The 14,407-nt window shown below is 40.1% G+C and overlaps 1 protein-coding gene across 1 annotated transcript in view; it reads right to left on the reverse strand.

Moving 5' to 3' along the window:
• Positions 1-14,407, reverse strand: part of ZSWIM5 (zinc finger SWIM-type containing 5) — a 125,394-nt gene that overhangs the window by 31,697 nt on the left and 79,290 nt on the right. The window contains exons 3-4 of the mRNA XM_054571631.1: positions 10,674-10,822; positions 8,751-8,901 (exon numbers count right to left, since the gene is read on the reverse strand). Coding sequence (XP_054427606.1) covers positions 8,751-8,901; positions 10,674-10,822 — 300 coding nt within the window. The remainder of the gene's footprint in view (positions 1-8,750; positions 8,902-10,673; positions 10,823-14,407) is intronic.

Consider the following 14,407-nt stretch of genomic DNA (forward strand, 5'->3'; position numbering starts at 1 on the left):
CTTTTTTATGCTGTTGAAGTTCTCTCTGAGTTCATCTGCTCTTCCCATAAGTTCAAAAGGACAAGATTTTAAACCTAGAATTCCATACCCAATCAAAGTATCACTCAAAAGTGAGGGTGAGAGTTCTGGTCAAGGTTGCAGATAGGCAAATGTGGCACTTGTATCCTCCCAACCACATCAAAATTACAACTAAATTACAAAACAACCATAATTGAGAACCATGTGAAATCTAAACAGAAGTCCTACAACTAAGAATATAAAGATGCCACCACACTGAAACTGGTAGGAGGGGAGGAGACATGGAATGAGATGGTCTCACACCCACATGTGGTGGTTAAAAACTGGGAAGGATTATCTTGGCTGTGGAGGTCCCCCATGAAGAGCAAGGGCCCCAGGCCCACAGCCTAGGATACCAATATCAGGAGGAGAAATACCACAATTTCTGGCTGTGAAGACCAGAGGGGATCGTGGCTGAGTGACAGTGAGAGTGCTGGAAACACAGGAATTTCTCTTACAGGACTCAGGCAAGGACTTACTTGGACTCACTTGCTCTGAATTTCAGCACTGGGGCATAAACTTGAAGGGCTCCAGGGACCTATGTGGAGAATTGAATTGTCTGGCTTCAGAGCGAGAGCTGAAGGGCCTGCTTTCTCCCAGTGAAAAGTGCTGGCAGAGGCCATTATTCCTTTGCTGAGCCCTCCTCCACACAAAGCTGGTAGCTGCTGTATCTGATTCTCCATCAACCTGGCTAACACTGTTTTCCCTGCTCTGGTGATTCCCTGAGATGCCACCATACCCAACTTGCAGGCCCACCCAATCTATTTCCAGCAGCTTTCCAACACAAGCAGCCTATTTGACTCATGCATCAGACTTTCCTAAAATATGCCAAAGGTTTACAACTCCCAAACAAGCAGTATCTAGCCCCACATGCCCCATACCTCTTGCTAAATGGCCCTAGGCCCAGCACTAGTGGTAGCTGGTCTTGGTTTGTTGCTTGACCTATCCTTGGCACCTCCAAGCCCAGTGTAAGTAGCAGACATTTGCAGATCACTTTGTAACTTGTGCTGAGTGGCCCTGGGCAGGGAAAAGGCAGTAGATGATCTTGGCCTGTACCTCCTAGGAGGCCCTGCAACCCAGGCATGTGCCCTGACTCGGAATCAAACCAGTGATCCTTTGGTTCAGAGGCCGGCGCTCAATCCACTGAGCCACAGAAGCCAGGGCTATTGTTACATGTTAAAAGTTCAGCCACCTTCAAAGTACTTCCATTTGATGCAATACACTTATCAACATGTTTTTTTCCCTGCTCAAACCAGTTTTTGAACTCCTTGATTTGGATACCTTTTCTTAGTGCTTCTGTCATTTTTTTGTTTCTCCTTTTCCACATCAGCAAAATGTTTCCCTTTGAGGACTTTTTCATCCGGGGAAACAAACAAACAAAAAAAAGACGCTCAGAGTGAGATCAGGTGAATAGGGAGGGTGGGGCACAGGTGTCATGCTGTTTTTGGTCAAAAGCTGCTGAACACTCAGTACAGTGTGGGCAGGTGTGCTCAGAAATCACCCATCAAGAAATAGGCAAATGCAATGAGAGTCTTCAAAAAAAATTCACTGAAGCCAAACATGGCCTCTCACAACAATGTCAGCTGGTACACTGATACAGATGGTTTCCTAGAACACTCACCTAGTGGCAGAAGCCTATACTACAAGAGGCCCACCCTCCAGATGATAATTATGTTTTTTGCGGGGGATACCCTCTCATATCGATACATTATTTGATCTGGCCATACATGAAATGAAGATTTTTACACTTCTGGTACACAATTTGGAAATAAATTAATAATAACAATTTGGAGAAAAATTTGCAATCTCCCAAAATCCAAACAACGAACAAAAAAGGTAATGATTAATTCATGAAGAGAAAAAATAAAAAGTATAAGAAAGTAGCCTTGGCTGGTGTAGCTCAGTTGGTTGGAGTGTTGTCCTGTGGACAGAAAGGTCACAGGTTTGATTCCCAGTCAGTTCACATGCCTAGGTTGTGGGTTTGGTCCCCAGTCAGAGTGTGTTACAGGAGGCAACCGATCAATGTTTCTTTCCCTGTCTCTCTCTCTACCTTCCTTTCTCTGTAAAAGCAATGGTGAAAAAAAAAGTCCTGGGATGAGGGGGAAATAAGTCCTCAGAAGAGGACCAAAAAAATTGGGGGGGAAAAAAAAAAGTAAATGTGCCCTGGCCAGGTAGCTTGGCTGGTTAGAGCACCAAACCCACAAAATCAAACTTGTGGGTTTGATACCCAGTCAGGGCACATACAAAATTCAACTAGTGAATGCATCAAGAAGCAGAACAACAAATCAATGTTCCCCTCTCTCTCTCAAATCAATAAATTAAAAAAAAAAAAGCATATGTAATATTAGTATATTACAAGACTATGCTACAAATACTATTTTTATAGTCATAATAATGTAAACTTATATAACATTGATTTAACCTCAAATCATAAAGTCACTGTTCTGAGAGAATAAAGGAGTTATTGGTAGGCACATGTATGTATGGATTGGGTGCTATAGGCCCCATGAGAATGAAATCTCTCATGAAATCCCTCATTCCTGTCATGTGAGGACACAGTCCTCACACTCTTCATAGAAGAAGTGGCTTTTTATGAACCAGTACATTATCCTTCACTTGACACCAAATCTTCTGGTCACTTGATCTAGGACTTCCCAGCCTCCAGAACAGTGAGAAATAAATTTCTGTTGTTTATAAGTCACTTAATCAATGGTATTATGTTATAGCACCCCAGACAGACTAAGACCAAAATTGGTGCCAAGAAGTACTATAAAAATTCCTAAATATATGGAAGCAGCTTTGGAACTGGGTAAAGGGTAGAAGCTGGGAGAGTTTTGAATTGCATGCTAGAAAAAGCCTATGGTGCTAAAGGCCTTTTTTAAAAAAAAAAAAAAACCCCAAAAAACAAAAAAAAACCCCAGACCTTTAGACCTTTAAAGATTATTCTGGTGAGGTCCCAGAAAGAAAAGGGTTGTAGAGAAAGTCTCAATTTTCTTAGGGAGTATGTAGGTAGTCAGAATGAAGAGAACAGAATATTGGTAAAAATATGGACAGTAAAGGCCATTCTGATAAAGTCTCAGATGGAAATGAGAAATATCTTATTGAAACTGGAAGACAGGTAATCCTTGTTATAAAGTAGCAAAGAACTTGTGTAAATCATGTTTACGTCCTAGTGTTTGTGTTGCAAATGATATTAGCTGAGGAAATATCTAAGCAAAGTATTCAAGGAGCAGCCTGGTTCCTCTTGACTGCTTATAGTAAAATATGAGAAGAGAGAAATGATTTAAAGATAGAATTGTTAAACAAAATGGTAGCAGAGCTTAAAGATTTAGAACATTCTAGCTTATCCATATTGAAAAGAATCAGAAAGCCTGTTTGGGAAAGAATCCTTATGGTGTGACCCTTACATAGGTAAATCCTTACTTTTCATTGTAGGAAGAGAAAAGATGAGTATCTAAAATTTAAAAAAATCAAAAAAAGAACAGTAATTTAGAAATGTGGAGGCTTATTAGAACAAGCAACTAAAAGAGCCAAAAATTACTCTTTCTAAGAAGTAGGAATTGGCAATGTGAGGAAATGGGGCCAAGCAATACTGTTTAAAAGTATGTAAAGTTATTTGATGTTTTAACATGTGTGTATATATTATTTTATTTAAAAAGAAGAACAAGAGATAAATATAGGAGTTGTTCGGGCAGACAGACAGGAGGGAGTGTGTATACCCAAACAAGGGAAAGAGCAAAGACCCTCTCAGGAGTCATCTTAGCCTCCTTGGATATTAGTTTATTGGATGTTTTTTCCTTCTGATAGAAAATTTTTGTATTCTAGGATGTCACTTTTTAGGCTGTAAGGTCCTACTAATTATAGTGTCCTTTATGAACACCCGCTGGCAGGAAATCCTTAAACATATAAGTGCAGGAGGTAAAAAATTTGGGACAGTGTGGCAGTAAGAAAGATGCACAAATATTCAGATCATAAAAGTTACTTTCTCCATTTTTAGGATTTAAGAATCCTAAAGGCCTGTATAAACGTCATGAGAAAAAACTTTTTCTTCACATTGTAGTTCTTCCCCTATGGTGTATCTCTATTATACCGTTTGCTGGTTCTTCTAAAATTAATGTAGGGAGGTCCTGACTGATGCGGCTCAGTTGTTTGGGCATTGTCCCGCAAAGCTAGAGGTCACCAGTTTGATTCCCGGTCAGGGCACATCCCAGGATTGCAGGTTCAGCCCCCACTCAGGGCACGTATAAGAGGCAGCTGATCAATGTTTCTCTCTCATTTCGATATGTTTCTCTCCCTTTCTTCCTCCCTTCCCCCCTTTCAAAAAAATAAAAGAAAGAAAATCTTTAAAAAAATTAATGTAGGGAGGGACAGGGACCCTCTCACTAACAAACAAAGATAAGAAAACCTCATCATTTAGAATGTGAGGAGAGGAATGCTAAGAACAGAATTTTGAGAAAACATCAACATTTAAGTTGTGAGCAGAAAAGGAGGAATAAGCACAATAGAAGCAAGATGAGTGAGACAGAAGAACCAGGAAAAATTGGTGACACATAAGCCAATTAGCAATGTCTAATGTGGCACTGTCAATATTAGTAATAAGCATTTATTTTACAGTTTAGAAAGTGCTTTTCATTTATAGTGAAGTAAAGGTTTTTCACATTTAGTCTTCACAAGTTGAATGAGAACCAAAAATAGGCCATTAAATTTGGCAACTAAAGGGATTCTACTGATCTTATGAATTTCAAAATCAATAGGATTACAGGACAGAAAACCAATTGTGTGAGTTCAGAGAGGCTTAACAGATACAGAAACAGTGTGACTCTAGCCATCAAGGAGTTCCTATTTCCTAGGCATTTAGATATTAAAAAAAGGGATCCCTAGAAATGAGTACATGTACATTCACCTGTAAGTTAAAAATGAGTTTTCTGTCTTATTAAGTCCTTATGAATTTATTTCAGAAACACTCAGAGGCTATCATATCTCTAAGAAAGAGCCAAAGCAAAACATCCTGCAGTTGCCTCCTTATGATAGCACTCATGGGACTGTGTTTCCACTATCCAAAGGCCTATTTTCCAGAAATTAAAAAAAAAAAGTGTCAAAAACCCTAGCCAAAGTTAAAAATTTACATAATTATTATATATTAAATTTAATAATAAAATAACATCAATAACTTTTTAATGGGCAAGGCATTATATTAAGCACTTTATACACATTATCTCATTCAGTCCTCTAACCCTGAGAGTCAACAGGTTTTGGACTGGGTGCAGGAGGTAAGAAACAGAAGGAACCAAGAATGACTTAGATTTTCTTCTTGAGTATCTAAATACATCTTGCTGATATGTACTGAGATGGTGGAAATCAGTCTTTGGCAGGAAAATTAAGAGTTCTCTGATGGTCATGTTAAATTTGGGTGTTTCTTAGAAGTAGCAGGAAGCTGGACACTGAGCCTAGAGCTCAGGAGAAGGGCCAGGACTAGAGACACAAATGTGTGATTTACCTGCATTTGGATGGTATTTAAAGCTATGGGACTGAAGATGATCACTTAGGTGGAGAATGCAGACAGGGAAGTGGGTGCTGTGGTGTACTCAGTATTAAGAAGGATTAAGGAGAAGCAGAAAAGCCTGCAAAGCAAACAGAGAAAGTAGCTAGGAAAATAGGAGGAAACCAACAGTGTGTGCAGTTATGGAAGCCAGAAGAAGAATGACTTTAAAGGATATAGTCAATTTTATTGTAAATTGATAAGAGGTTACAACTGAGAAGTGACTGCTGTATCTGGTAATATTGAAGTTACTGGTGACTTTGACAAGAACTACTTTAGTAGCATGGCACCAATGAGCAATGGAAGCTCAACTACAGTGGGCTCAAGAGACAATGAAGGTGAGCAAATGGAAAGGGTGATTACAGAAAAGTTTTTCAAGAATTGTTGCTTTAAAGGGAAGAGAAATGGGGTAATGATTGAAGGGCGGTGGGAACATCAAAGGCACTTTCTTATGAAACTGAAGGTACTAGAGCATATTTGTATGCTGATGGGGCTGACCCAGTAGAGGGGAAAGAATTAATGATGCCAAAGAAAGGAGGTAATTACAGGAGCAAAATTCTTGAGAAAAGGAGATGGCATAGGGCCCAGAGTAAATATCTAAGGACTGTCCTTTTATGGGAGCAGAGACACTTTAAAGATTTTAACAGAAGAGGCAGTGAAACATATGTGTACAGACTTGGGAAGATGAGAAAACTTCATGTCTGATAGTTTGTATTTTGTTTGGTTCACGAACCGAAAGTAGTGAGCCCACTCTCTAAGTTCCTACAAACCCTAGCTAGGCCCTCCGTAGGTGAGCAGGCCTTGTGACCAGTTAAGTAATGGCCAGAGTAGTTAGGGGAAGCATGAATGCACTGTACTCTAGTATCTAACCCCATAAGGCTTCCCTTAGTGCAGTGGTTCTCAAAAATCTGGTCTCGGCAGTAGTGGCATCAGCATCCTCAGGGAATTAGTTTGAATCAGGAACTCTGAGGATAGGCCCCATAATTTGTTTATGCAGGTACTCCAGGTATTCAGAGAAATTTTAGAATGAGTCTTTGCAGAATGCTAAGAGTTTCTTGGAAGATTGATATAGCAATTTCTTAACTATGAACATGTCAGAAGCAAGAGCTTTTCATTATGAACCTAAGTATACGACAAGAGCTTTAAAAGCACTGGGAGCCAGCCCCGCCTACTTCCTCTCACCTACCTTTGCCCCAAAGATCAAGCTTAAGTCCACAGCACAATCCCTTGATTATTATAAAAATTACTCCAAGACGTACCAGATGAAATTGACTCTGAAGAAGGATAACTTCAAATTCTTAGGAAACATGTACTTTGGGGGCGGAGTGCACAAGGTAGAACTGAAGTAGATGTTGCAGAAGGATGTTTTGCAGTCAGGCAGATTAGGGTTTAAGTATTAGAGCCACCACTTCTTGTTAGTATGTGCTTCTGAATGAAATAATTTTTCTAAGCTCAGTCTTGTCTTCTAAAAATATGGAGATGCCAATATCTTAATCTGGAAGGAAGTCTATGTCTATAATTTCTTCTTGTGAAAGAGTCTAGAAGCAGTTCTCAAGTTGCTATCCATTATGTCATGTGACCCTGGTCACAACTGGTTGGACCAGTAGCTACAGACAAACAGTGTAACATTTCTGTACTCCAGAAGATGTGATTATGTCAAGGCAGAGAGTTTTCTATAATTCTTTATTTTATTCTGTATCCAGAAGTAACCAGAGCTATCTGTTTCTTTGCAATAAACACACAATTACCTCACAGGGTTGTTATGAAAAGTAAATGAAACAATGTGAGTACAATCTTTAACACGGAGATTGGCACATAACAATAACGTAGCTAGTCATTATTAATGAGAGCTCCAAAGCCATTAGTGCTCCAGGTGATATCAAAAAGCTTCAACACCCAAACTAAAACACACACTTAGCCTCAAGGTAACCAAGTCCCAGGGTCATTAAACCTCATTTTCCAAGGCTTTGGCCCTAACACTATAAAATATAGGCCTCAGTGCAGAAGAATTCACTAAAATCCTAAACTGCAGTTTTTTTTTCTTGTGCTATTTTGTACAGGTGGGAAGTTTGCTGTTGCTCTCTGGGGTAGGGAAAGTATTGATGAGCTGTATTAACTTTAGAATATGCCATATAGAACGTTTTCAGTATAACCCATGATTAGATGGTGAGCCCCAGGGATGGAAGATTCTGAAAGCAAGGAGAGGAGTTGAGTCTTAGCACTGCAACACTAGTGTTGGAGCAGCAAGGGAATGATAAAGGGAAATGCTGACCAAAGAATATGGCCTTTATAAGAAAAATGTGTCACAGAGGCCATTCAGGAAACCACAGTTCTAATTTAATCTAAAAGTCCCAAGGACCTCAATGAGACCAACAGTGATGGGAAATAAAAAGTAAGAATGGACACTAAATTGCATTTTGAAGATTGGGGAATCAAATGAAGCTGGTGACTGGATATAGGGAATGAAAGAAAAATGAGTGTTCAAAAATAAGTTTGGTAGAATATGGAACAGTTGAGACAATGTCAGAGTTAGGGGAATCTTTTCTTGTTGGAGGCCTGAGTTCATTTTAGATTTACTAAGCTTAAGGTGATCAGGGAATTTTTCAGTGAAAATGGTCAAAGGGTAGCTGCTAATATGAAACTGGAACCCAGATAAGTGGAAAGATGAGGCTGAGATCACCAGAGAGGTAAACTCAGAAGCCACGATATTAAAAAAAAAAGTTTTCAAGGGAGTATAGAGAATCAAGAAAGGAAGTCCAAGGTCCTGGTCTTAGAAATTGCCTATGTCTAAGAGGTCAGTTTAGGAGTGAAAAAGAACAGAGTCAAGGAAAATAAGGCTGATGAGTATTTGGAGAGCCGTGCTCACACCATGCAACAGAGGCCAAGGGAAGAGGTTTTCTCTCAGCAAAAGTTTCTCTGTGGTATCATCTGGAACAGAACACAGATGTCAATAACAAAGCATAATGCTGTGAAAGAAACAGTGAGTTCAGAATTACTCTGGTGGCCTCTGTAGAGACTAAATCTTCCACTAGCTGAGCTAAAGTTCACTCAGTAAGATGTACATAATGATTGATGGCAAGTGTTCACTAACACTGTTGCCAGTGAACAAGCTGGTAGGACAGACATAGCACTTCTCTTAGATATGAAAACTTACCTAGCTCATCCCAGAGCTGCCTGCACTTATCTGTCATGCTTGTTCCTTGTTGCCTCCAGAGTGTGAGTCGTGGGTCGGCCATAAACTGCTCAGTTATTAGGGTCAGCATCCTGGCTCCGTTGGAATCTCTCATCCGCAGCATCTCTCGGACCTGACACATAAGGAGGAGCAAGGGGTTGGTGACTGCACATCATGAAAAAAGTCGGAGAAGAAGAAAGGTAAGGAGGGGGAAGAGGAGATGAAGTATCTAATCACAACATTTCCAAAGAGCCTTTAGAAGGCCTCTTGTTCTGTAAGTTTGCTACATGTATCAAGAAAGCCTGTTGTGTACAATCAGATACCACTTCATACCCACTAGGGGGGCTAGAATCAAAAAGTCGGATAATAGCAAGTATTGGTGAGGAGACAGAGAAATCAGAACACTAATACACCATTGGTGGGAATGTAAAATGATGCAGCCACTTTGGAAATCAGTTTAGCAGTTCCTCAAACAATTGAACATAGAGTTATCATATGACCCATCAATTCCATGTCCTGGAGAGAAATGAAAACATATGTCCACACAGAAACTTGTACAAGAATGTTTCTATTAGCATTATTTGTAATAGCCAAAAGGTGGAAACAATCCAAATGGCCACCAACAGGCAAATGGATAAACAAAAGTGGGGTATCCATACAATGGAATACTATTCGGACATAAAGAGGAATGAAGTACTGATACATGCCATTAATGCAGATGACCCTTGAAAATATGCTAATTGTAAGAAGCCAGTTACAAAAGACTACATACTATATGATTCCATTCCTATTAAGGTCCAGAAGAGGGAAATCTATAGAGACAAGAAGTAGATTAGTGGTTGCTCAGAGCTGGGGGAGAGGACATGCCGGACAGGGGAATGATAACTTAAGGGTAGCAGGGGTTCTTTTTTAAGGTAATGAAAATATTCTAAAGTTGAATGTGGTGATGGGTGCATATATCTGAATATACTAAAAACCACTGAATTGTTGTACAGTAAATGGTAACATGAGCCCCTATCTAAGCTCCAATTCCCCTCCCACCCTATGGGAATATGATGAAGGCTATCAGTAGGCGGACTGTGGGACCCAGCCTGGGAGCCTGGCCAGCACCTTGGTCAAGAAATGGCTCAATAGAAACTGTTCTCAATGTGAGGCTGGATGGTAAACAACTGCAGAGAAACAGTTTGCATTTTGGTCTCATACAGGTTGTATGCGAGCCTGTCCGCCTCCACCTGCATCCCAGTTTTGCTTTGTTTTCTGTACTCTATATAACTTTGTAATGGGAAAGTCTGGGTAACAGTAAAATTTCACTGGCCGGCCGCCCCCTGTGTGGCCCATCTGCAGACCAGGTGGAAAACTTTACTGGTCAGCCGCCGCCAGTGCGCAAGTCTTAATAAACCCTTGTCTTTCACAGCCAGTCGTCCGGGTTATTTCTTTGGAATCAATGAACAATAATATACTGAGGTTTCCTCAGACCTCAGCTCTTTGCATAACAATTGTACACTTTAAAATGGGTGAATTTTATGTGTGTGAATTATACCCTACTAAATATGTTTAAAAAAAGGAAAGAAAACATGCTGTGAGAGCCCCCAGCACCAAAAATCTCTTCAAGGCTTCATCAGGTAATCTTGGGTTCAAGTCTTCATTGCTAAAAACCGCAGCAATGCTAACTCATTTAGAGAGTGGAGCAGAAGGAAGAGAACTACCATGATGAGGTAAGGTAGTAGGGCTGCCTAGATGCAGCCTGCTCCGGTCTGCTCTGATCAACCTTTCCCATTAGTTTCAAGCATTTGGTACAGCTAGAGCAAATGAGCTGGCTACAGTGCATGAAGCCAAAAGTGTGTTGTGCTCCATTTACTTAAAAAAGTAAATAAAAAAAATTTAAAAAACCTTTCCGCAGCTTACCTTGGCAAACATTGAATTGAGTTGCTTTCCAGAGCCATAGTAACCACCCTGGGAGAGAAAGAGCTTCACTTGTTCTTTCACCTGTTCTTCATCCAAGTGCCAACAGTTTTCATCATCAATGCTGGCCCCAGCTGTGGGGTCAGGGGCACCTGTGAAGCATGGGAACCGTGAAATGAATTTCCTGAGTTTCATATGCTTCACATTCAGGAGAAGAGGAAATTTGTAAGTGTATTAAAAAATATTTGCAGATGACATGATATTAAAATAGAAAACGTTAAAGAATCCACCGAAACTTAATAGAATTAAAGAATTCAGTAAAGTAGCAGAATACAAAATTAATATACAGAAGCTTTTCACATTCCTATACACAATTAACAAACAATCAGAAGAAAAAATTAAGAAAACAATCCTATTAACAATTGCATCAAAAAGAAGAAAATACCAAGAAATAAGTTTAATGGAGGAGGTGAAATACCTATACTCTGGAATCTATAAGACAGTGGAGAAACTTAAGGGGATAGAAATAAATGAAAGGATATACTATGCTCATGGATTAGGAAAAAAATACTGTTAAAATAACCATACTACCCAAAGCAATCTACAGATTCAATGCAATTCCTATCAAAATACCAATGACATTCTTCTCAGAATTAGAATAATCCTAAAGTTTATATGGAACTACAAAAGGCTACAAATAGCCAAAGCAATCTTGAGAAAGAAGTACAGAGTTGGAGGTGTCATGCTCCCTGATTGCAAACTATACTGCAAAGCTATAATAATCAAAACAGTATGGTTCTGGCACAAAAAACCAGATACATAGATCAATGAACCAGAATAGAGAGCCCAGAAATAAATCAACCTTGTGTGGTCAACTACTCTACGACAAAGAAGGTAATATACAATGGAGAAATGACAGTTTCTTCATCAAGCAGTGTTGGGAAAACTGGACTGATACATGCAAAAATATCAAACTGGACTACTCTTGTACACCATATACAAAAATAAATTCAAGATGGATTAAAGATGTAAATGTAAGACCCAAAACTATAAAACTAGAAGAAAACATAGGTAGTAAACTGTTTGACATCAGTCTGAGCAACATCTTTTGATTAGAACATTTCACCCACTTGCATTTATAGTAATTGTTGATAGATGTGTATTAATTGCCATTTTATTATGCATATTTTTAATTTTCTTCTTCTTCTTCTTAAAGGAGACCCTTTAACATTTCTTGCAATACTGGTTTGGTGGTGATGAACTCCTTTACCTTTTTCTAGTCTGGGAAGCTCTTTATCTGTCCTTCTATTGTAAATGATAGCTTTGTTGAGTATCTTACTTGTAGGTGCTTGCTTTCCATCTCTGAATATTTTGTGCCAATCCCTTCTGGCTTGCTAAGTTTCTGTTAAAAAATCAGCAACCAGTCTTTGGGAGCTCCCTTGTTGGTAACTACCTGCCTTTCTCTTGCTGTTTTTAATATTCTTTTTGTCTTTAACCTTTGACATTTTAATTATAATGTTCCTTCTTGTGGGCCTCTTTTGAGTTCATTTGTTTGGGACTCTCTGTGCTTCCTGAACTTCTATACCTATTTCCTTCACCAAGTTAAGGAAGTTTTCCATCACTATTTTTTCTAATAGGATTTCAATTCCTTGCTCTCTCTTATCCTTTAGGCACCCTCATGATGTGATTGTAGGTACACTTGACGTTGTCCCAGAGGCTTCTTAAAATATCCTCATTTTTAATTTTTTTTTCTATTCTGATTGGGTGTCTTCTGCTTCCTTATATTCAAAATTGCTGATTCGATGCTCTCCTTCATCTACTGTACTGTTGATTCCCTGTATTCTTCATTTCAGTTAGTGTATCCTTCATTTCTGACTGGTTTTTTTTTTTATGTTCTCTAACTCCATTTTTATATTTCCTATCGTTTTGTTGAAATTCTCATTAAGTTCATCTACTCTTTCTCTAAGTTCACTGAGCATCCTTATAACCAGTGTTTTGAACTCTGCATCTGGTAGATTGCCTGTCTTTTTGTTTAGTTCTTTTTCAGGAGTTTTGTTGTATTCATTCATTTGGGACATATTTGTCTCCTCATTTCGGCTACCTCCTGGGTTTGTTTCTATGAATTAGATAGATATGCTACATCTTCCAGCCTTGGTAGAGTGGCTTTATGTAGAAAGTATCCTGTAGGGCCCAGTGGCACAGCCTCCCCAGTAACCTGAGCTGGGTGCTCCTGATTGCCCCGCTATGTGGGCTGTGTGCACCCTCCTGTTGAAGTTGAGCCTTAATTGTTGTTGGCTCATCAATGGGAGGGATTTACCATCAGGTTGACTGGTTGTGAGCATTGGCACAGAGAATCTACCATGCAGGGGCTGAACCTATGAAGCAGGACTTGCCTCAATAGGGCTCTGGTGTCCAATGAGTCCTGCTCTTAAGTGTGCTGCACACAGAAGTGGCTGGGTGGTACTCTGGTGTAGTCTGAAGCTGTCCGCTGGGTACATTGGCTCTAGGGCCTCCTGGGAGGTGCATGCCAAGGTCAGTTGCTGACTGTGCCCTGGCAGGGGCCACCCAGCACAAGGTACAAAGTGATCAGCAGATGGCTGCTACTTGTGCTAGGCTTTGGGGTACCTGGCAGAGGCCAACCTGCAAACCGAGATTATGACTGTCACGGGTGCTAAGCTTTGGGCTGCTTAGCAAGAAGTATGGGGCACACTTAGGACAGATGTGGCTTGTTTGGAGTTTGTGGATTCTTGAGAGATTTTAAGAACATCCAAAGCACGAACTAAGACAGCCCATTTGAATGGAAACAGCACTGGAAGACATTTGTGTGGGCCTGTAAGTTGGGTTGGGTAGGGTCTCAGGGAATCACCAGGTCAGTGAAAACAGTGTTAGCTACATTGATAATCATATATGGCACTCACCAGCCAGCTCTGTGTAGGACAGAGCTCAGGAAAGAAAAATGGCCTCAGCCAGAACTTCTGTTTGGGAAAAAGTTGCCCCTCCAGCCCTCGTTGGATAATTCAGTTCCCCTCCTATGTTTGAGCTGCTGCCCCAGTGCTAGAGCTCAGAGCGAATGAATCCAAGTCAGTCCCTCTATGGGCCCCTTAAGAGGAACACCTATGACTCGAGCAGTGCTCCATCTTACTCAGCCACAATGCCCGGTGGTTTTCACAGGCAGAAGTTATGAGTACTTCTCTTCCTGGCACTGCAACCCCAGGATGGGACCCCTTGCTCTTCAGTGGGGATCTGCACAGCTGAGACATCCCTCCTGATTTTTATCCACTATGTGGGTGCAGGACCAACCCACGCTGCGTCTCTGCCCCTCCTACCAGTCTCAACGTGTCATCTTCTTTATATCCTTAATTATCGGACTTCTGTTCAGCTAAATGTCAAGTGGTTCTGAATGTTGGTTGTTCTACAGTTTAGTTGTAATTCTGATGTGGTTGTGGGAGGGTGTAGGTACCACATTTACTATTCTGCTACCTTGACCGGAAGCCCTATAATTTTATAAATATATACTTAAAATATATTTCATATCTTGCTTCACTTCAACAACACTACTTAAAATACAGTTTTAATGATTTACACATCTCTTTCCCCTAGTAGTCAGCTCCTTGCTCACAGCTGAATTCCAAGTTGAATCCTTGGTTAAATTACCTACAGCACAGTGCTGGTAATGCGATAGACACGCAGCGAATGTTTGTGGAATGAAAACTGAATCTTATCTCAATTTCTCAAAG

Source organism: Pteronotus mesoamericanus, unplaced genomic scaffold (genome assembly GCF_021234165.1).
Source record: "Pteronotus mesoamericanus isolate MK-2021 breed Mesoamerican mustached bat unplaced genomic scaffold, CSHL_Meso_final contig_221, whole genome shotgun sequence".
Taxonomy (NCBI): domain Eukaryota; kingdom Metazoa; phylum Chordata; class Mammalia; order Chiroptera; family Mormoopidae; genus Pteronotus; species Pteronotus mesoamericanus.